This window comes from Ciconia boyciana, chromosome 2 (genome assembly GCF_034638445.1).
Source record: "Ciconia boyciana chromosome 2, ASM3463844v1, whole genome shotgun sequence".
NCBI classification, from domain to species: Eukaryota; Metazoa; Chordata; class Aves; order Ciconiiformes; family Ciconiidae; genus Ciconia; species Ciconia boyciana.
In genome coordinates, this window is record NC_132935.1 from 145,818,451 (window position 1) to 145,841,833 (window position 23,383).

Here is a 23,383-nt window from a genome sequence, read left to right on the forward strand (position 1 = left end):
GAAAGGAAGAAACACTGCACACACCCTAAATTTCTCCTAAAACAGGAGCGCTCTAAGTACTGCTCGCACCAGCCCATGAAGCGGAACAGGAGGACAGAGAACAAAGCCCATAGAAAGCCTGTAAGAGTACTGTATACAATCAGCACTAATGGGCAGACAAGTGCAGCAGCCTCCACAAAGAGCTTTAAGCTTTAAAACATAAAAGGCACATCAACATCTGAACCATAAGCAGCCACTTACACTAGCGATTACTTACACATAAAGCTAAATATATGAACTCAATTTACACAAAGTAATTGAGAAGGTGCTGGGGATAAAGTACAAGCTTGTGAACAAATGTCTAAGTACTCCTTACGCAGCATTTATGTCTCTTGATTTAGGTATTTTAATAGCTGTGACAATCAGCAAAAGTCAACATTTTATGGGTGCTTGAAATCCAGCCCTGACTAGTAAGAGCCCAGAGATCAGTAGGGCAACCCATCTGCTGGCATCCTGAGATAAGAAGTGCTCTAGTCTGACATCTCCAGCTCTAAGACAATCCAATCTAGATCAGAGCCAGATCCAAACTGACATCACCAACGCCAGGAAAAAACATATTTTCCTGCATTAACTTAAGAAACCAAGTCATTCTAGAGCTCTGAGGCTTTGGCTAGACTCACCAATAAATCAGCCTTGCTCCACTGTATTTAGAGAGTCAATGATTTTCCTACCAGGCAGTGGAGTTACCTACTCTGCCCTTGCCCGTTTCCTCCCACCCCACAAGGAGAGCGATGGATATCTTCTGCATTACAATTCAAATGGCTTGTATGCCTATCCATGTAACGTCCTCCTGCCCAAGATGCCCCCTTTCCCCCATTAGCCAATATAGGAAAGGTCCAATTAGTCAAGTACTATCTTCCCCAAGCCTCAGATGTTCAAATAACTCCTAGGTGATCAAAAAGGCAGGAAAAAGCACACAACGCATACCAAATACTTCCACCAGCTTCATACTCTCAGTCCTCTCACGCTGGCAATGCTGAGGACTAGCTACATCACTGTGCCTTTACAAATCACCACGCCTGCATGCCAGGCAGCTCTGCGTGTTAAGGACACTGAAGAATGCTTTAGGGCTGAAGTGTGGAGCACTGCGAAGAGCAGGAGGAAATGGCATTCCAGCTTTGCTCTTGAAGATCTGGGGTACAGAAACATTTCAGCATTTCTCCTTTGCCCTCCCCATGACAGTAGCATTGGAAAGTAAAGAATTTGTTTAATCTGCTTTTTCACAAAAAATGCATTATTGTTTTTTTGATACTGTACAAAGTTGCTCCCACCTCACTTTTAAGACTTGTTTTTAAAGCAGAAAAGTTGAACTAAAAAGTGGCAGAACAAGATGAACTAACACAACCTCATAGTAAAAAGCCAGCACCTCACCACGAGCATGACGGACAACTGGACTCCTAACAGACAGGGACACCTCCATCGCTGCTGCCAGGCAAAGGTCTGCAACACCCATGATGAACTGCAGGTGCAGGGACTGGAAAGTAAAATCAGGCAGCCAGGCACAGAGTGAGTCCTAAGAGAACTTTTGCACTATTTCTTTTTTCCTTTGAAGCTGATGCTTCCTTTGGTTTATTAAAGCAGAACGAAGACTGAAGCTGTGGCAGCAAGGCACACTTCTGTGGTCTTGACCAGTTCATTCCAGTTTTGCACCAAGCTTTGCCAGCTTCAGGAAAGAATCCAAAATTCAGATAATCTGTTCTTCACTTTGTTGGAGTCCAGAATGAACTTCATTACATTAAAACTAGTAATCTCCATTACGTGCCTTTTAGCAAGCAGCTAGACCAACTTGAGAAACTACAGGAGTAAAGGCTCAAATCTAGTTCATACATCCACCAATATGCTAGGCCTTTCTCAACTCTTCTCTGGCTATGAACCACCTCTTCTATGAAGAGGATATGACTTCTATGAATGATTATTTGTTGACACTAAGGCTAGACATGTCCAAGGTTATTAAAATAAAACAAACTCTTTAAGGCAGTGGTAAGGAAGTAGTCCTGATCCCCCCCATGCCCCACTAAATGAAACACCCATTTAAAGAATACAAATCAGAATGACAACTCAAATAGACTAAAATAAGTGTTTAGGATTTTCTATTTCTGTGGTCAAGATGTAACTCAATATTTAAAAGAAAAAACTTACCAAATATTTATAGAAGCCAGCTTATGAGGAGACACCACTTGCATGAGACTTCTTTGTACCACAGAAGTATAAAGTCACTGAACTGCACTAAGCGCTAGACAGCAGCACATATGCAAGTACCTGCTCTGGATCACTTACGAACTGAACTAAGAAACAAGAGAGTAAGAAAAGGAAGTGTTTTACTAATAGAAGACTGAGACAGACTCTGACCTAATCCATGTGTACGCATATGGTGAACCTTCCCTGCCCTGATTTCATCATTTCTATACACAGGAAGTAAGGATGCTTACTCAAGGGCAATTAAGCTTTGGGGCTGCAGACTTGGGTCTTCTGACCATCAAACTCCCGCTGAATTTAAATATCATAAAAAGTTCTGTGCATATTTAGTTTTTAAAGGTAAGCCTGCTGACTAAACCATCAAGCCACGTGCACTGCTGGCCTTTAATAACACAAGCTTACAAGCGTTATTCTCACTATTCCCTCTCCATATTTGTCACATCACTGTCTTCTTCAACCGACTATTTTCAGAAGGGTTTCTTCTCACATGTCTGTACAGAATAGAACAAAGTCCCAATCTCAAAAATTTCAAGGCCAAAATCCCTAGATCAAAGACGTTTCAATCTGGACTTTACTGTCCAAATTTGACTGAAGCCTAGACACCTTGTTCGAAATGCCACTATCTCAGTCAATCCTGATGCGTGACAAAGAATCCCATTGCATCTTTGACCTGCAAAGCAGGCTGACATCCCCCAAAGCAAAAAAAAAAGGTAACACTCCAATATTATCTTGAAAAGAGCAAAGGTTTAGGCATCTGTGCTCTGGACTACTTCCAGTAGCATTTTAGCCATATCTAGGCAAAAAGATTTTCAGTCTTGAAAGGTCCAGAGCTACTACCAGTTTGGAGACAGATTTGCAAGCATTTTAAGAAAGGGAACCCAGATATAAAGTGGTATTTGGTCACTCCTTACAAGGAGGCGAATTTGCTCCCTGACATTAAACTGACCTGTGTGAAACCACCAGCTCCTGGAAACACCAAGTTTTTCAGTACGCTGCCACTCACCCACTCCTGTGAAAAGGACTGTGCTGTGGGAACAGCTGACTTATTTTCCTCATCCTATATATAAAGTCAATTCTGCATGACAACTAAACTATCAGCTCTTAAGACACCTGTTTTAAGCAACTAATTAACATCCCCAATTAATATCTAGAAGGCTGAAGGGGGCCTAGTGGGGCCATTTTGCTTTGGACGTACGCAGCTCAGGTAAACATAACTAGCAGGACTCACTGAGGATCACTCAACAGGTCAGAAGATTCACCCTGAGTGCCAGTCCCATGAGATTCGAAGGGCACCACAATTCCCACAGGGGAATGACTATAACCTCTGAATGATGCCAACGGAGGAGCTCCTAGACACTAAGCTGCAGCTCCTTGAGGACTCCAGACCTCAGATGCTTTGTTAACATTACAGTAATTAGCATACAGTCAATAAGTTATTTTGATTTCAAGAATGCACCAAATATCCACACAGAAGTTTGAGGGTCAGGATATGACCATTTGCCAGAGCAATTTACTTGCATAGTAATTACAAATTCTCATTATGGTCCCAGTCCCACTATTGCTTCAAAACGGAGTGGGTCAAGGGAAGAATATTTAAGCTCTTCCCTTTTGGCCCTAATATCAAGCCTTTTCATATACTGCTGTCATGCACTGCAAGTTAGCTTTACATACAATATGTAGATTTTATGACAAATCTAAAAAAAATAGATGCCAAGACTTGTCTTAATTTTTTTTTAAGAGGAAAAAAAAAAACCCAAACCCAAAACAAAAACCACAGGAAAACTCCAGAGACCTTGCTGAACCAAGATAAGACATTGTCTGTCCCATTGGAGGAAGTTAATGCAGAACGAGCATTACAGTATTGTACAAAATGACTTACAAGTAGCCTGCCCCTCCATCTTCTTTGCTTTGGTTATTTTAGGAGTGGATGATTATATCAACACTAACTTTCTGATAAAATATTCTAAGCATGTTAATTCCTACCACACAAGCATGTACTTTATGTAAAATATGAATAGCTTACAGATGGAATGATAACGAGAACAAATTAACACTTACAGAGTAAATAGGATTTCATCCAATATTCCTTCCCTGACAACAAGACTACAGAGCAGCAGATGTCTTAAGTTATTTGGGCAAAATAATTCCTTAATTCATAGCTTCCCCATATCGATCACTTAAAGATAAATAAATCCGAAATTAGAGGCTGGTCCCTACTCCAAGAACAATTCCATAATTGTTGACGGCTGTTTAAAGTCCTACTAATAAATGTCCTAACCATCAGACTAGGGCAAAGGCACACCATGTCCTACTTGCTGAATCCGATTGTTCACCCTATAGGACGTCTATTAACACTCTCTACCATTACCTGTCAATGTCTGGGTGCTTTGTAAACAAATATGATCTATTTCACAATATAGGTTTAAAAAAAAAATTAGAACACTTCCACAGGACAAGACTTTTTTAAAACTGTATGTGTATGGATGCACAACTATAGTTTAGATGTGCTCACAAATGGTATACCATTTGTTTTATCGCATGCCAGAATAATAAAAAAGCCTTTAAAGTTTAAAACTGTTTCACATGGTCTTTGCATTAGTATGATGAGCTAAGGTACTGAACACCTAGATCAAGGGATATTTTTAGTCTCAAATTAAATCTCTTTACTACAGAACATCTTTGAAAAGAGTTTTCTCATACGACATTTCCGAAAGCCTCAAAAATTCAGATGCTCTGAAGGCCTGTAGCACAATTCTAGTTTGTACTTTAAGTCATTAGTAGAAAACACAGAAGTGCCCGGATTCAAGGAATATTCCAAAAATAGAACTCAACTTGTAATTACATTAATGAACTCCTGAGCAAGCAGCGGTTCAGGGACTACTGAACTTTTCTTTGTCAATCTGAAGCCCATACTATAAACAAGCTGATAACTCCGCTCTCCCTTTACTAAACACAAAAGCGGGAAGAGATGTAGAGATTGCCAAGTTTCTAGGTCTAAGCTAGTTTAAGACAGTTTCAGATACTGAGAGTCAATCTCCATCCAGATAAGAAAAGTATTTCATCTTGATTTGGAAAGAGATATTGGTATTTGACAGAGGCAAGTTTGGTCTGTTTTGTCTCTCCCACAGCTGCTACAGAGGGTCAAAGTCAAGGCAAAAGAAAATATGAGCGGCTGCCCTGTATTGTAGCAAGTCATTCACCAGACTGGAAAGAGAAGCCAAAAGAGAATCCTATGCAAGCCAGGGCATATATTCTCCTTTCCCTTTCCTCCTCTCTGCCCCCATATAACACCAGTTTTCTATGATCACTTATGATTTTTTTTTTTTTAAATCACACGACAAGAATAGGTCTGCACCTGAAGGAAGAGGATTGGCACACTGAGGAGATGCTATGTGGTGTGCTGCTTCCAAATCCTTGTGTCTGCATTAACTCTGTGTGAATTAAGTTAAGAAAGCTTAAATACGAGTCCACTAGCCACTCTGCAGGAAGTACTCAAATATGCACCAGGACAAGGCTTGGTCCTTTTCTTGAAGAATAACGAAGACTACAGGGAGCAGCTTACTTTAAGAGTGACTGGCCACTGGCAGGGGCATTCAGAACCATTAAATAATTACATGAGACAAAATCACTATCAGGGGCTACTGAACACAGTATCTTCGGAGTATCCTCGAACCTAGTAAGTCCTTAAACCTCAAATGGCCAATAACAGGGAAAACACCACCAAAATGATCTCTCTAATCATAACCTAATCTTATGCTTATCTCTGAACATCTACTAGTGGCCCTCGTTCAAGACAAGATGCTAGGAAAGAACAGTCACTGGGCATGACGGTTGTTTTTAAAAAAGATTTTTATTTCATTGGAAAAAAACAAAGTTTCTGAAAAGGCAAGCTTTAACACTGCACTCCATTGGAAAGATATCCAACACACCTAGAACGGAAGGCACCAGGTCAGACTCATTTAGCTTCCCTGCCAGTTCCGAGAGCCAGAGAAACCCAAACCACCCAATTTATACTAGAAAAGGTCATCCATTAGGAGTCAGATGACAGGGTTAGAAAACAAGCAAGTTTAACATTTTCTCAAACCATTACCTAAAATTCAGAGGTGATGCCTATTCACTATTTTTTTAAAGGCATATTTGGAGGAAGTTATTCCTTCTCCAGATGGAAAGTGGCAAATACCTTGGCAATAAAAAAAAATATATATACCAAACCAAAAAAGCCAACTTTTAATGCATTCTCTGCCAGGGTGCAGAGTAACTGAAAAAGCAAGAAGGTCTTAATTAACTGAGCAGAAACCAATCATCATTTCCCCCTCCCCAACTTCCATTTCAAATTGGAGAAGGCCCCAAATCCCCACACTAAAGCAAGTCACGCGACGTGCACCAAGAGTACCTGCACACAGACTTGTCTGATGCTGTGTAACTAGGGTACGACAAGTGTACACTTCACACAGTGAACTCCCTGCCGAACAAGCTTCAGATGCTTAATTAGCAACTTGGTATCAGGGACCACCTGTGGACCACAGGGTCCCGCATTGTGGTCCCTGACACTGCCTGCACAACAAACCCAAGACTGTCTTTGTACAAGAAAAGCTTTTTTTACTTTAGCATTACTGATGTACTTCAACATTGTCTCCCCCTCCCCCCCCCAAAAGATCAAAGCTGGCTAATTAATTATGTGTCTCAGTGTTGATAAGTTTAATAGGCACCAAGTCTACTTGACAAAAGCAACAGTACTCTGTTGCTGCCCCATACTCTTACTGCGTTAGTTGATCTGAAAGGGGTAAGTATAGTTCTGAAAATGGGTCTGTAGTTAATGCGAGCTAAACACTGCTTTGTCTCAAATAACTGTTCATCCAACAAATACACAGTGAAACTTTCTAACATGAGTTCATATATACAGGCTTTACAATGTATTCTTCCTGAAAACCCATGCACAACTCAGAAGCAGGAAAATAATCAGTAAAGGATGAAGACTTAAGTACAGAACCTAGCTCCGCAAAACCACACTTAAGTCTTCATCCTTTACTGATGGGACTGAAGATACTTTGGTCTGCTCCCAACTCTGAGGATGATGGTGAGTTGGTAGTGAGCCATACATTTCCCTGAACTCATTTCCATCATGTAAGAAGAGTTACATAAACATGCTCCTGATTGCTATGAAGTTTAACAAACATGGCAGAGAGCTAAACCAGGATACGGTTAGAGTTTCAAGTACATTAGTTGTTTCAGATTGCTTTTTCCTCATTACATCATGCATTCAGGAGAAATTCAGCCTGTGGCACACTACAGCCAGTCACAACTTCAACTTACTGCATATCAGCTGTACCATAACATCACATGCACTCTTAGCCAAAGCAAAAGCAAGGCAAAGTTACCTGCCTTGCTCTTCATTTATGAGTTCTCCAGAATTGTGACAGTATGTTGTTAATGGTATGTTGCATTTGCTGTAAGTTAACTACAGCAAATGCAACATACCATTAACAACATACTGTCAAAATTCTGGAAGCACATGCAATCATGCAATATCCAAAGTACGATATTGCTGTATCTGTAACACAGTATTACCTTACTCTCCTTCAGAGACCAGCCATGCCTAGCTCCAGGCTAATGTCACCCTATCCCTTTCAACAACCAGTGGAGATGCTACTTGGCTGGTGGTTTTGCTTTGGCAGCAGGAAGAGGCAAGGACGGACAGAAGGCAAAGTCTCCCCATCACTCAAGTGCCAGAATGACAGCAGTGAGAGACAGGGAGCGCTCAGGCTTGCAGACGGTGCACGGGAGCGCTTAGGCTTGCAGACGGTGCACGGGCAGAGACGATGGGAGAGACAGGCGGGAGCCCCGGCTCCCCACGGCGGTCTCGGTCTCTCCGACGCAGTGGAGCAGGGGCTCTCCTGAACACACTCACGGCTCGTTACGGTGCTGTCGGGAGCTAGGAGGAGAGTGTTTCCCCCTGCCCACGAATCTCTCCCCGAGGCCCCAAGCTTCAGGACGCCCCCGACGCCCACAGAAGAGGCTCCGGCCGCCCTGCCAGCGCCGAGGGGCCGGGGCAGCAGCGGGGAGCGGAGCGGAGCGGCCCGGACCGCCCCCCCCCCGCGCCCACGGCCGGGCTGCGCCCCCGGCCGGCGGCGGCCCCGGCTCGTCCCGGGACAAATAAGGAAGTTTCCGCGCTCTCCCCGCCCGCCGCCGGCGGTACCTACAGAGGCCGGGCACGTCCAGCATGTTGGAGATGCCGCGGTCGCACATGTCCACCTCGGGCTGGTTCTTCTCCCTGCTCTCCTCCACGATCTTCTTCAGCGACTTGGACATGGTCTGGGCGGGGCAGAAACGGACATTGTGATGTGGGGCGGGGGTGCCGACCGGGAGCGCCCGCCGGGACAGCGCGGGGACGGCTCCCGCCCTGAGGGGGCCGAGGGCAGCGAGCCCGCCCACTCCGCTCTGCGCCGCCGGGGGGTCCCGTCCCGTCCCGTCCTGCCCCGCCCCGGCCCCCCGCGCCCGCCCCGGCCCAGCGGAGCCCTGACCGGGATGCCGGCCGCCCTGCCGCCCTCCCGCCCCCAGGCGGAGGGACAGACCCGCCGCTGCCCCCAGGGCGACTCACCGCGCGGTGCTGCGGCGGGACGCGGCGGGACGGCGGCTGCTGGCCTGGCGGGCGGCTCCCCGCGACTGCACGCGCCCGCCACACCCCACCCCGCCCCGCCCCGCCCCGCCCCATCCCACCGCCTCCCCCCGCCCTCCCGCGCAGGCGCGCTGCGGCCCTTCCCCGGGAAGCGGGGGCGCTCCCTGCGCCTCCTGAGGCTCCCCGCCCGCCCGAGCGGTTCCGCCCACGGCTGGAGGTGTCGGGCCAGTCAGCGCGCCTCCTCGGTGCCGGCCCGCAGGCCATTGGCTGGAGTCGCCGGAGGAAGGCGACTCCAGCCAATAAGCCAATAAGCGCGCCCCGTAGCTGATAGAGGGTTTTAGGCCGCAAGCCGCTGAGGTTCCGCTTGCGCGAGTGCGGCTTTGGCGCATGCGCAGCGGTGCAGGCGGAGGACCGCTGGGTGGCCTGGCCTGGCCTGGCCTGGCCCGGCCCGCCTCGGCTCGGCTCGGCTCGGCGGGTCAGGCCCGGGCCGGCCCTCGGAGCGCCGTGCCCGCCGCAGGCGCGGTCGCTGGGCCTGGCGTGCGCGGAGCGCCGTCCCACTGCTGGGCAGCTGCCGGCGAGTGCGGCCTTGGGCAGCCGCATGCCACCGCCAGACTGGAGAAGTTGCCTGCCCGGCAGAGGAGTGCAGCCCTGAGGGCGGCTGCCGTGTGGTTTCCACCATGGTGCCAGGCACCGGGGACGGGCTGGCTGCAGGAGCTGGCACCGCGGGAGAGGAAGCTCGGCTTCGTTAGTGCTGCCGCGCGGGTGGTGGCCTGTTTCTCAGCAGGCTCACTGGGGTGCCTGTACGTCTGGGTAGGCGGGGGAGCTTGGGTTAACGCGATGTCTGGGGCTAATCTACCCTTTCCTGTTACAAGCCTCACATGGTTACACAGCTGTCTTATCAAAATACAATGCTAACACCCGTTTCCATTTCTTCAGCACTTGGAAAGCACTTCATAAACCCGGGAAGAGGGGTTGTGGTGGATACGGCAGCATTTTGCAGAGAGGAGAAATGTGCATTCCGGTGCCCTTCCCCGCAGAGTGCTCTTGGCAGCGGCAGCTCCTGGTGCCCGGGCAGGGGTCTGGAAAGCGGCAGGGCTGTGCTCAGGGCGGTTGGTCAACTCTGCCGTGGAGTCTGGGAGCTCTGGCCCTGCCCAGTCAGCAACAGGAGAAAGGAGAAGCTGCAGAGCTATGGATCTGGAAAGCTCAGGCTCCCTAGGAACTGACCAAGTAGGTTTTCAGAGCACTCGGAAATTTGGCAAAGGCTACCTAAGGCAAAAAATTTTGGGTTGAATGAATCAGTGGTTTCCATTTCTTAAGGTTTCTGTGTGGATTTTCTAGTCAGCTCTAGTTGCAAAATTAGTCACAAGGCTGGGCCCAGGTTCTGAGCACTTTTAATTGACCTTGTCACCATGATGTTGGAGTTACAGCCTTACTGCTTAGAATGTATTTATGCGTATGACATCTTTGATAGGAGTTAAGAAGCTCCTACTTACTGTCATTCAACAGATATAGAAGCTCAGAGCAATTAATGACTAAATCTATAAAATGACCTAAGGCCAGGCTGCCCATTGAGAACCACAGCCTTGAATTTTGTGTATGCCCTCCCTATGTGTTGCACAGTGTTACTTAGAAGCCTAAAAATAATATCGACAGAAACCAAGATGATGAATGGGAAGGTGCCTAAACCAGCAAGTGAGAAACACTGCTGGAGGTGTAACTTTAGCTTTTCCTTTTTTAGGAATGTAAGGATTTAAATATTCTGGGTTGCAGAATTGTAGCATGTTTACCCTAAATGGCGTTTAGTACCTTCAGTCCTTTCCCGAAGTTACAGGCTGCTTTCAGGTCTTTCTTACAAAACACAACTGGAAGAACTTCCTTTTATCTCGATTGCTCAGCAGAACACATGGTTACTCAGATGTGCAAGACAATGATGTACAGTTCCTTTTTGTCTGCAGGAATATGAATCCGGATCCCTTTCCTGTCTAAGAAAATGCCCGGATTGCCACCAGTCAGTTGTCCCAAAGACCTAGGTGCCAGCATGTCTACTGTTCTTGTTTCATGGAGAACCATCACAGGCTTCATTTAGTAGCAAAGGCTTAGGCAGATTCATTGTCTACAAAATATGGTCCTACCTTGCTTATTCCAACAAACAGATAAAGTACACGTGACTGTGACAACATACTCACAAAACAGTTATCATGGCTAATGAGAAGCTCACCTGGCTTCTCACTGCCCCATTTATGCAGTGGCCAAAACAATAGCGTATTGCATTGCACATGGCCTGGTTGTCTACATTCTACCCCTACCGCAGAAGTATTTAATTACTCCCCGCTTAATAAACATATTGCCATTATTCCCTTTTGTGAGGATTGGGGTTTTTTTACCATCCACCTAATTTCATTATCCTCTTGTTGTGTAAATAGTTTATCTATCAGTCACACCTTCGATGCGATCTACTTTGGTTCCTGCTTTAGCAAACCTTTCATCTGAGTAAACGCACTGATCAATACCCTATCAGGGCTGCACTGGAGTTGGCAAAGAGGAGTTGCTGTCAAGCCTTCCTTTTAAAGCTTCTCAGCTCCTCGTGAAGCACTAAATATCAATTGGATGAGAAGGCATGGGACAGTAAGTACATGTCACACTGTCCAAGGGTCAGGTCATTCCCTGATCTTGAAAACTTGATTTTCAGGTTGTTCCATTAGCACTCATGAAGACTAATTTCCTGCAGAGGGCCTATGCCACTGCAGTAACCCCATCTCTCCCTCTCTTATCCCCTACCACCTCTTCCCAGTACATCCAGTTCTTCTGTAACCCCTTTGACCCCAAATATCCTCAGCTCTCTCTGTACCCCCAGCCAGAGCGCTGGTCAGCCTGCATCTGGGGACTGGCTGGTGGAGCCCTCCCCCCATGTACGGCAGTTGAGCTCACAGTACAGGCTTTTCCAATTTAAGTCTCACTGTACTATCCAGCTACTGAGTTTTTGCTTATGAAACAACTATAAAATACCTTTGATATCAGATTTGTTCTAAATTTGTCACTCGGCTTAAATGTTTGTAGAGCAAATGCCTGAATTCTTTGCAGAGGCTGGCAGATGCCTTCTGTCCTTAGGATAGCAGGCTAAAGTAGGTGACTGTGAGGTGGATGTATGGCCAGGATACAATCCTGTATGGCAGAGCTGCAGCCGCCATGTGGTAGGCAGCAAGAGGAGGGAGAAGTTGCTCCCTGCACTGTTTCCCCCCAGCCTGCTCCGGCCAGGCGGCGAGCACTGGACATGCCTCCCGCTGGCTCCTCTCGCTGTGCTGGGGAGCAGCAAGGGGACGAGCGGTTCCGATGCTGCCCTTGCTCTGGCTGTCCTAGGTAGTTCTTCTAACCAAGGAAATGAGGTTTTACATTATTATTCTATTTTTATCCTTTTTTTTTCCCCTCCAGGAAAAGCTATCGTAACGATCAACATCAACGCAGTGTTAGCGTATCATCAGAACGATATAACAGCAACATGCACCTGCAAAAACAGTTGTATACTGCTAGGCACTGCTACTAAAAATTTATCCATCAACATTACAGCAATTATGTGTGATAACTGGCACACAATATTTATTTTACTGATCTTTGCCTTAGAAAAGCAAATTTTGAGAATTTGGCCTCTCTTTTTATTATCAGCTAATAAACATTTTAAACATTTATTTGTTAGTAATCCTGTATTGTTGCTGTTGTTATTATGAACAGTAGTCAATGCTATGAATCTTTGTTACGTTTCATTTTTATCAGGACTGCAGAATAATTCTGTGGTTTTAGTTTGGCAGCTGACAATAATTCCACTAAATACGTTAATTCTGGTGCCTAGGACACTTGAGTTACTGTGGGAAACTAAGACACCTCCTCCCTTGCTTTATGAGCTGAGTGAAAACTGTTTTTCAGCCAAAATTGCTTTGTAAATTTAATTAAAATTAGCTAATGTTTTAAACTGACCAGCACCACAATTTCTAGCATTCTAGCTGTATATCTTCTCTCTCCTTTACTTCACGTAACTATAGCCCCAATGATCTCATACTGGTATTACTTCTCATTTATCGTTTATAAAGAATAGCCCTGCCACATGGGAAGGGCAATTAAAAAATACTGTTACGGACCTTTTAGTTATTCTTCAAATCCTAGTCTTCAGAATGCTTACCATTAATATATAACTGTCTCATAAAATATACCTTTATATAAGAACAAATATGTAAAGTAACATGCAGAAGAAGATTTACATGTAAGTTAAAAACATGCAGGCTCTAGGAAGTGAAAACATGCACATTTATTATCCGTGCTTTGTCACTGACGGGGGGGAGATTATTTGTAGTCATGCAGGTATTATAATACGGACATGCAGCATTCAGAACTACGACATTATCTGTAAAATAGACAGCAATGTGCACAGACGTAAAAGCAAAGGTATTCATGCCAGTATTGTGAGATGAAGCCATAAATCTTATTAAACACAGATTTTGTCTTTTGAATTTTACACTGCAAAGAACACATAGAAGTTTCATGGAATAATTATTTTTAAATTATCTGTTTAGTTGTTCCTGTTTGCTTTTGCTGTGCATTCATTTTAAAGCAGGTGTTTTAAATGACTCCTTACCTTCCAAGACAGAAACATGGCTTAGCACCAGCTCTCTCCTCTAAGGACCTCCACTTTAATACTTCTGCAGTGGTATTTCTGTTGTGGTTCCTCGTATAAAATGTTAGAGGACAGCAGTGGGTTACTTTGTTCCTGTTTTTCTAAAGAATGGGTTTGATAATTTACTCTAATTTTAGACTTTGACTATTTTTGGCGAGAGTCAGTTGGGCTAGATCAATTGAACCTTGTACCAGCAGCTTCATTCAACAGTCTTCATGAGCACAAATTCTCTGCTGGACTTTCATTTCTTTCTAAAGAAGAAATGCATTTTCATGCATTTTACTCATTTGTAAATAAAATTAGGCGCAGGAATGGAGTATTTGTAAAATTTAAAGATGCACCAAGCATTAGTTATTGTCAGATTAAAAAAAAAAATCTTACAAATTTCTCTTCCTCCCACTCATAGTGCTCTTTAGTCTTTTCTTCTGCAGAATTTCAATGATTCCATAAAATTTGTTTGGCATGGTGACAGAAAGTCATGCCAAGAGCAAGTATTTATCCAAAAATGTCCAAAAATATTTAATCTGCTTTGAAGTGAAACATGCTTTTTCTCTTAGTGAAATGAATCTTTTTGAAGTACAGATTTCAACAAACTCACCAGTTTAACTGTTCCCCTCTAGAGCTTAAGGCCAAAGGTTGTGTTACCAGAATGGCCTCATGCACATCACAGGTCACCAGATCGCATCTACGTACTATTCACTAAGTCAACAGTAGGCCAGCCTCAGTGCGGCGAGCATGGGGGACAGGGGCGTCCTCTGGGAACTCAACTCTCTGTCCATAAACTCTATGACATGTGGCTGATACCAGTCTCAAAACCCCACTGATTAACTTAACTTAATTCATTAAAACCAGGTACAGGTTTCTATTGTTTGTCAGTTTATGCTCTGTCATACTCCTGACAAGGCCGAGATTTAACCTGAGAACTCATTGTCCATCAGAGCATGATCCACCTTTAACAAGAGAAATGAACGTACCGCAGAGCACTACCTGCAGCAGCAGGGAGCTCTTTGGGGGAGGCATGCCCTTCCCTTTCACCTGTGGCTTCCAGCTGAGCTGTGCTCCAGGCTGGTGAAATGCAGAAAATGACAACGTTCTTGCCAAGCCAATTCTTGCCTAAAATCTGATGCTTCCAGGACCAGCCACCTAGCAGCAAGAGGCAGCAGCCAGATCTTGAGGGGATTCTCTGCCCTGCACCAACTGCACCAAACCCACAGTGATTCATAGGAAGGTCAAAACCACAATCGACACTCACAAAGCCCGGCGATACAGCTGTCCACAAGGAAGAAATAAAGTCCTCCTGATCTCTGCAGGCAAACAGCTGAAGCCACGCTTGATTGTACTTGCAGTGTTTTACACACTGCTATCTTTAGAGCTTATTTTGTAGCTTTATCTCCAGGTAGTTCAGATGACTTTGTTTTCTTTACTGCTTGCTATCCCCTTTATGGGCTTTTTAATAAATTTTATGGACAAAGATTGTATCATCCCTTGATTGCTAGTATGAAATCAGTTTGGTGTGGACTCTTAGCAAAAGTTTTCTGGGCCAGTAATCTGAAAATGTTTTTGACTATATGGTCTTTTATGTCTTCCCTTATTAGAGGAACTTTCTGTTCTGCCACCAGCTCAGTAGGACATAGATGTCTCCTAGTTTGATCCAAATACAGATATTTCTCCTTTTTCCATGTTATACTTCCTTTTTCCATGTTATATTTTCCATGTTAGCAGGAGTATCACCAGTACATAGGCTAGGTTTTTCTTGGTACTTGGACAATTCTAAAATGCTGGCTTACATCTAATCCTATTGGCCAGTGGGAGTTCATAGGTTTCTCTCTTTCTAACTTATTACCAGATCATTCTGAGTTGTATTTTATAGCTTGCCATCTACCTTTTTGCTCTTTTTGTCTGTTTTGTGTTTTCCACATTTTCTTTTAACCAGGATGTCTTCTCAGCTGCTATAAAGTTTTGTATGTTTGTGGAATGATGGCTTTTTCAGCGTTCACTGGGAAATCTTCAAAGAGTTCCTAGATTTTGTTAGAACTGCCAATAACACTTTAATGTCATTTCATGATTAATTATTGCAACAATCACGTTAAGGAACCACTTTCACTGTGACTGACTCTTTGTAATAGTTATGAAGTGAGAGTTCTGATGAGGCCCATGTTCCTCTGCTGCGGTGTAAATTGCTCTTGCCTGTCCATCACAGGTGACATTCAGGAAATGAATTGGTCATTCGTTCTGGGTTATGACAAAAAATGTTTCATGGTGGGAACCAGTGTCCTCTATATACCCCGCCAACAACATTTTTAATGTATGATGTGTGTTAGCCTCGGGAAGGAACAAAGTAATTCTAGTCACAAGTCAACTGATATTTTTATGTTTGTCCTATTCTGAAGTTATAGCTGTTTTACAAATGTCTAGGAAGTTGCCTACAAGTTGACTAGGAAGGTGAATCAGTTACTAAAAATCTCACAAGTTTTTCATAAATTCAGTTGTAAAATAGATTTTGAAGCTTAAAGATATAACTCAATAAATATAATCACAAGTATTTGTGTATATTGAACATGATCCTGACATTATTCTTGATGTGGTTAAAATTTAGTACCACAGCATGTCCTTGCTGTGTTAAACTTCAGTGAATGCTTGAGTACTTACTCAGCTGGGTTCTTATACCCAATCCACACTATTACAGAAAGTTCTTCAGCAAAGTTATCTGTGTAAATGGTAGCAGGACAGGGGCCATTCTTTAGCAATGTCTGATTTTACTGTGGTATGAATAAAAATTTAGGTAACGCTTTCAGAGGTGTTTGGGACAAAACCACATAACTCTATAGAACTAAAGACAACTTCGTATCTTAGCTCCTCTTATCGACTTCATGTTGAATATTTTGTGTTTATGTTTTATCCTGGCTAATTCACTTCCTATAGCACTAAATGTAAAACTTTTTTTTTGCTTGTTTACTCAGAGCATTTGAAATTTTGTAGAAGAGTATTAAAAAAATCTTTAAAAAACTAGCATAACCTCATTTTCACAGTTGTGTAGATAATAGTTTATTTTCAGTACAATGGGAGATCACATTTTTTGACAGAACTCTAAATTCGTAACAGCTACACTTACAGTAATTTTTAAAAGTCCTTACTTCAGTTGCAATTATCATAACTGGATTTCCAACTTATTTTATGATCGAAAGTCTCTTCAGTAGAGCAAGGAACGGTAATATATTTCTCCTAAACAGTGTTCTAGCTCGTCCAGCTTAACTGGAATCCTGATGGTAAAGTCACATATTCAGCATGAAATTTTATATAGACTTGATGAGATGTAGCAGTAAATGGAGAGATGTTGGTATCCTAAAAGGAAAGACAAAAATTAAAAGCTTTATAGAACACCAAGATCCTTTGGAAAAGCCAGTCAGAGAGTTAAAACTGAGGCACAAATCGGATTGCAGTTTGGAAGGGACCTCAGGTCTGCGCTAGATACTGCTTTTGCATTTCTCCCTCAGGCTATTACAAATATTTAAATCACAAATGCAACTAAATACAGAGCAAAATAGCTTGATGATGCCTCCCACTAGATGTCACTGTAAGGTCTGCATTGGAAGGCTTCTAAGGTGCCACACACGCCTTATGCCTTCACTTCCACTCATCTGGCTGGAATTCATGCCAGAGTTGGGGAAACAATCCTAAACACTACACAGTAAAGATACATTTTAACCACTTAGAGGGTCACAGGCAGTAGGGAGTACATACCATCCCACAGTACGGCCCGGCTGGGGCATAGCTGGCATCGGGTCCGTTGTAGAGAATCAGATAGTTGCTGCTGCAGTCCCCTGGGTCTTCGATGCTGATGAAATCAAAGTTCACTGTGACAATTCGTCCCTTGGGCACAGTAATGGCCCACTCGCAGTCAGTGTTGTTGGGGTAAGTTGCAGGGTAGCTGGGACTAGCAAACGAGCCAGTGCTGCCGTATAATGTTCCTCCGCATCCTGGAAGCAGACACTGTTAATTAGCTTAGTTTCACAAGATACTACATGATGTAGTACATTAGTACAGTATTAGTGGTAGCACTGAAAAAGAGAGAGATGCTGGGAGCTGGAACAATGAATGTAGATAAGAGCATTATTCCAATAAGAGACAAAACTGAGGCTCTAGCTTCAGCAGCCTGAGAAGAATATGCAGTGGGCATTAGACCATCACTGGATATTAAAAATCAAAACCCCCAAAACTCTTTGAAACAGGAACCAGTCTTAAGTCTGTGCCTTGGTCAGTTCAGTTCCCAACTACTCAACTAGAGACAAATTCTCTGTGGCTGTTCTTTGGAATGAAAAGTAGTGAATCCTCATCTGACAGAAAAATACAGAGAACAACTCGGAGAAAATAGTCATATTAAGTAAACTAAAGGCTGTTTATACCAAAATTCAATCTCCAACAATGGGCAGAAGCAGATGCCCTGGGAGAAATGCAAGTTTATAGAGTAAGAGTAAGCACGTGCAGATCGTGCCCCAGATTACTTTCACAGTCTCCAAGAATTTTCAGCTCCCAGCTCCCAGAGATGGCATCTTTGTATTTAATAGTGTTTATCAGATGTCTTCCATGAACTTGTTCAGGTAGCCCTTGAATCCATGTACATTTGTAGCATCCTATGAGAAGGAGCTCCACAGCTTAACTGCATACTGTGTGAAGAACTGTTCTGTTTGGTTTGTTTGGAACCTACCTCCTGGCTTTATCTGATGGCCTCTAGTTCTTCTATGGGAAAAGTCAATGAACAGCTGATCACTATTTATCATCCAATATCACTGAATTTTATAGACCTTAGTAGTTTCTTAACCAGATTGAAAAGTCTCAGCGTACCTCATACAGAAGAACATTTTTTATGTTGAGCCCTTAGTTATACTGGATTCTAAGAGGAGGAGACCAGAACTGTGCACATCATTCAACCTGTGTGTGAACTATGGATTTATACAGTGGCTGTCTGTTTGTTCTCTCTTCCTTTCCCAACAATTCCTAGCATTGTGCTAGCCTACTTGACTATTAGTGAGCAGTGAGCTCTTGTTTTCATGGAACTATTTTACCCCCAAGATCTTGTTGCTAAGTACTAAAAGTCAACTCAGAGCCCATATTTTTGTAAGTAAAGTTAGGATTGTCTTTTTTTGCCCACATTCTTCATCAACACTTTCCTACACTGAACTTTATCTGCCTTTTCATCGCCACGCTACTCAATACTGTAAGGTTATTCTGCAGTGCTTTTCAGCTGGCCATGAGCTTTCCTACCTCCAGTAACGTAATGTAATGAACAACCTATTACCCAGCTATTCACTGCCATTTCATAAGCCATTTCTAAATGTGTCTATGATATAGTCACTACACAGCATTATAGTTAGGTTATTTTATTGGGGCAAATTTCAGTTCTCTTCAGGATTAGCAGTGCCTAGATCCTAGGGCATATTACAAATGGACTATTAATTGAGTAGGCTGAGTCACCACCACCACCACTCTGTGGATCCTAAGATAGATATTCCTGACATTTTCTGACCTCTCAGTGAAAGAGGTAGATCTTCATCTTAAGTGGACTACATCCTCTGAGGTTGCTAAAGTCAACGTTAGAGAGAGGGACTTGCTTCCATCACATAAAATGGATCTCACCCCACTGGTCTTCACGAACAACTACCTCTCTCCAGTGACTGAATAGGGTGGACTATGGGTGCTTGGGAAGGTCTTAAGTGTTGATGAGGCAGGGCCCGAACTGAGCAGGCTGAATTCACATTTCTGTATTTTCCCTCTATGTACAATTGCTAAGTGGAATTACTTCGTAATTACAGCCTTACCACCTGATGATGAAGTCCAAGTAATTTCATATCCATCATGAGTCCCTGAAAAATCACTCTTGAAACGAAGGTAGACAACATGATTTTTGGGGAAGATGGGGCTGGGCACAGTGTTTCCACAGAACCTGCCAAGTAGTGGTGATTGCACATCACTCCCATTTCTGACCTTCAAGAGACACACAAAAAAATTGTCAACATTAAATCCCCATGCCAGTTATACACCAGTACAATTGCGCAGTGATAAAAGCACAGCACAAACTATGTAGTGACTTGCATGCGTACCATAATTGTCATTTTAATACTGTTATTTTTCCTACTATATATTCCTCTACAGAAGGAAAAAGGGACCATTAACCAGTCTGTCTGAGTTTTGTAAGTAATTGCACAGAACAAGTATCATGAGAAACAGGTAACAATTTTATGGCGTGGTACATCTCCTGACTGAAAAAATTACTTGACAAGTAGTTAAGATGTGCTTTTGCAATTCAAGCCCATGTTTTACTTTTCATAAGAAATGTTAGTATTCCAGATGAAAAGATTAATTCTTTACCCTGCAGACCACTCTTTCCCTGGTCACATTAAGGCACAGATCATATTACATAGCTCAGATTTAATCTGATTTTTTTTCTGAGCTCCAATAATGCTGTTGCTCAGATCCATTTCTTGAGACAGTAAAGAGGATATGAAAGGAGAACTAAATAATGATTCTGCCACAGACATCTGATTTTTGTCATCTGACTAGTGGATAGGGAAACCTTCAACAAGCGTAAAAGGACAGAATGAGGATTGTGTAGGAAGATATGCTTTTTATTGACACAAAGTACCTTTGCAAGTATCCTACACCTGTTACTAGAACTCCTTTTTTAAAAAAAGAAAGAAAAAAATGCTTTTTTTGAAAAAAACATTATTTTTAAGAAAAATATCAAGCAGATGGAATCTACTGCTGGAACAAGAGCACTCAGATTTACGGCTTTCTGTTCATGCACAGATGTTGATATCAGATGAAAACTATCCCGGCTTGCTCTGTTAACTGGGTAACATCAACAAGAGCTAGGTAAAGATGAGTTAGCTGATAATGAAACTATTTATTCGTTGTTTTTGGACTTACTATATTGTGTATTTTTTAACCTCTTACTATAACATCTGAGTACCTTTCACCATAAAACTGTAGCAATAAATTAGTCCCTAATGTCAGTTCAGCTCAGACTTGATCCAAGCTTATTAATATCCTTTGAATTCAGCAGATTTTGATACAGGCCCACAAAATATGTATACTTGCTTGATACCTCTAGGAAATCATGTGAACACTGAATGCTGTCTTCCAAACTGAAAGCATGGAAAAAGAGAGAAATTGTGTGATTCAGCGGAGCTCGTAGGATGATAGAACAGTCCATATTATTGGGGTGACGACCAGGCCAGCCAGGGCTCTTCAGGTAACCAAATGGCTGGTTATACTCTCTGCTGCAACCTTGAGACAGAAAACCAGAAACTTGTAAGCATTCCAGATCTCTGTTTTGCTTTTCACTGTATGGAATAAACAAAGAGAATGGTAGGTAGATTTTTTAGACATTTCTTCAAGCTTACCTGTAGCTTGATAGGTAAATCTGACTCCATTATTAATCATATATTCATCTGATTTGAAAGTCACGATGGCAGTCCGATCATAAGAATAAAATTCAGGGACTGGAAAAGTTTCAGTGCCACAGAATCTATGGACTGATCCTTGGCTGTGCTGGAATGCAATACATGTCACAAGTTACTTAATGATACAATTCGGTTTTCTTCTTACTGAGCCTGAGGTGAATAAATTTCTCAATATTTTCTATACCAGTTATGCAATTGCATTTTAAAGTTCTTGTGGAAATCACTTAATAATGTCCCAACAATTTATGTTCAATTATTATGAGAAACAACTCAAATGTAACAGGTATTTTCATGCTAAAATTAGAAACAATGAAAAAAGCTTTAGAATAATATAATACAAGGCATATAAACATTTTTTTTTCCTGGTGCTTTTTACAAGCACTCTTCTTGGTATGAATATTCATTTTTATTGTGGTTCTGGGATGGGAGGAAGGACAATTAGTTTATGAAAGCTTGCTGTTGGGCAGTATTTTCTGGGTGTTAAGTTTGGCAGCTCTGTTACTTGGTGCAACTTTGAAAAATTGGGTAACACTTACCAGGTCTAATTCAATGTGTGTATAGTGTGCTTCCATGGAGTCTGTGTACCAGTTAACACACCTGAAGTGGGGCACAGTGCATAATGCTTTGGATGTGCCCCTCATACAGAATCATCAGTTAATCTATTACCAAATGGTGGGTTTCTCCTCTCTTTACAAAGAGTGAAGGGAGATGAATGTGAATGGGGAATGGTATCAACTGTAAATTTCTTACTGTTGGCAAGTCCTGGAGCTGTAGGTAGTTCTGAGAGCAGTCCTGGCTGGAATGGAGGTGGAAGGCCTCTACCACCACCCTGACTTGCTGCTGCGGAGGGGCGTCAATGACCCAAGTACAGAGAGTAAATGGTGGATACTCATTTGGGAAGTTAGGAGACATTGCAGTGAGGGATGTAGAAGTTGCATTATATATTCCTCCACACAGTCCTGTGTAAAACAGTAATCAATGCATCATAAAGTGAAAACCTTTCCAACTGGGGAAAAATATTTATTGAGCAAACCTACACTGGACAATATGACAATATACTTTTGTATTTACCTGTGACTCTCTAAAAGAAAAAAAATTAAGTAAAACATATGCTTATGCTGTGTCAATGTATGTCATAAAACTCAAATAAATTTTGTTCCCTATAATATCAGCGTATTTGTTAACAGTCTGTGAATGCTCCTGTTTTGCACTCCAGACTGACAGCCACCCCGAAACCAGTCAAGACCAAAGAGAATTGCACTGGGGTCTAGCAGTGCTGCTTTTAGCTTGCATATAGATGCTGTGCTAAGGACTGTCTTTGCCCCTTCCTGAGCCCTATATCTAGAACAAGTTTTGATGATTTATTATTTAAATATGTTTAAATATATTTTAAATATATTTTTATATTTTTAATTTTTATTTAATTTTATTTTATTTAATTTTATATTATTTATTTAATATAAAATTTAATATTATTTAAATATATTTAAATTATTTAAATATTCCACAAAAGAGTCACAACAATATATATGCATACATATATGTGTATACTTACGATCCACTGTGGTGTAGGTGGCATTGAAACCCTCCCTTTCCACAGAATTGTCTGTGATAAATTTAACTGTCAAGGAATTATGGGTAGAAAGAAAAGGAGCTGGCACTGTAGATCCACAGAATGTGCCAACTAAATTGGCGTTTTCATTATCTCCATCATAAAGCTGAAAGAAGAAAAGTATATAAGCCACTAATAGTTTAGGCACGACAAACAAATAAATAGAAATAAAATTCTCTGAACTCCTCCTGACATTACGATTTCTTTTACTTGAAAGCACAGTAGGTGCTCTTGTGCTTTAACAGGATGTTCTTGATGACTATAATTATTTACTGCCATATTAACTAATTCTGTTGGACAGTGTAAACCTCATTATGGAACATTCTGGTCCCGTCTCAGCAAGTCTAACAAAAATTTATTCTGTTTTAATTTGGCATTCTGATTTCTTTTTTATATGTAATCTCAAAGCACTTTTCAATGATAAAGGTTGATTTTATTCACCAAAATGTAGAATTCATTCCTAGTTTCACTGAGCATCCCTAGTGCTCAACAGGATCTGTAACACTCCTTGGTGGATCTTGTTTAGCAGCACTCTGCTATCCTATTTTATATGCTTATCTCCAAGAAAATAGCTTTCACAGGTGAGCATTGAGCATCAAGACTTATTTATTCAAAATTTTATAAATTAAAGTCCTTTCAAGCAATTGTGTATGATAATGAATCTGCAAGTTTACTTTCAAAGTGCTTGAGTTTTGTTTTGTTTCTATTCTGTGAAATAAATACTCATTTATATAGGCAGTCTAAGACCAGAAGCATGTCCCCATAACAATGTTAAAACTCTTATTGGTTTCCAGAAA

At 42.3% G+C, this 23,383-nt stretch overlaps 2 protein-coding genes and 1 long non-coding RNA gene across 8 annotated transcripts in view; 1 reads left to right on the plus strand and 2 right to left on the minus strand.

The window, feature by feature from the left end:
* RSU1 (Ras suppressor protein 1) overlaps nucleotides 1–8,947 on the minus strand; it is a 110,699-nt gene extending 101,752 nt beyond the window's left edge. For both annotated transcript variants that reach the window (XM_072854388.1, XM_072854387.1), the window contains exons 1-2: nucleotides 8,834–8,947; nucleotides 8,436–8,547 (exon numbers count right to left, since the gene is read on the minus strand). In XM_072854388.1, coding sequence (XP_072710489.1) covers nucleotides 8,436–8,547; nucleotides 8,834–8,947 — 226 coding nt within the window. The remainder of the gene's footprint in view (nucleotides 1–8,435; nucleotides 8,548–8,833) is intronic.
* A 235-nt stretch (nucleotides 8,948–9,182) lies between these two features.
* Nucleotides 9,183–22,313, plus strand: LOC140648427 (uncharacterized). Of its 5 annotated transcripts, none has more exons than XR_012041206.1 (3): nucleotides 9,183–9,661; nucleotides 9,788–10,078; nucleotides 14,453–22,313. It is a non-coding gene; the product is annotated as an uncharacterized lncRNA (long non-coding RNA). The 5 variants fall into 5 exon arrangements; XR_012041204.1 differs by having other exon boundaries at nucleotides 9,184–9,661; nucleotides 14,648–22,313; XR_012041203.1 differs by lacking the exon at nucleotides 14,453–22,313 and adding an exon at nucleotides 12,281–14,445 and having other exon boundaries at nucleotides 9,184–9,661.
* Nucleotides 16,542–23,383, minus strand: part of CUBN (cubilin) — a 147,601-nt gene continuing 140,759 nt past the window's right edge. The window contains exons 61-67 of the mRNA XM_072854386.1: nucleotides 22,530–22,692; nucleotides 21,725–21,933; nucleotides 20,915–21,062; nucleotides 20,617–20,798; nucleotides 19,331–19,496; nucleotides 17,256–17,491; nucleotides 16,542–16,856 (exon numbers count right to left, since the gene is read on the minus strand). Coding sequence (XP_072710487.1) covers nucleotides 16,749–16,856; nucleotides 17,256–17,491; nucleotides 19,331–19,496; nucleotides 20,617–20,798; nucleotides 20,915–21,062; nucleotides 21,725–21,933; nucleotides 22,530–22,692 — 1,212 coding nt within the window. The 3' untranslated portion in view covers nucleotides 16,542–16,748. The remainder of the gene's footprint in view (nucleotides 16,857–17,255; nucleotides 17,492–19,330; nucleotides 19,497–20,616; nucleotides 20,799–20,914; nucleotides 21,063–21,724; nucleotides 21,934–22,529; nucleotides 22,693–23,383) is intronic.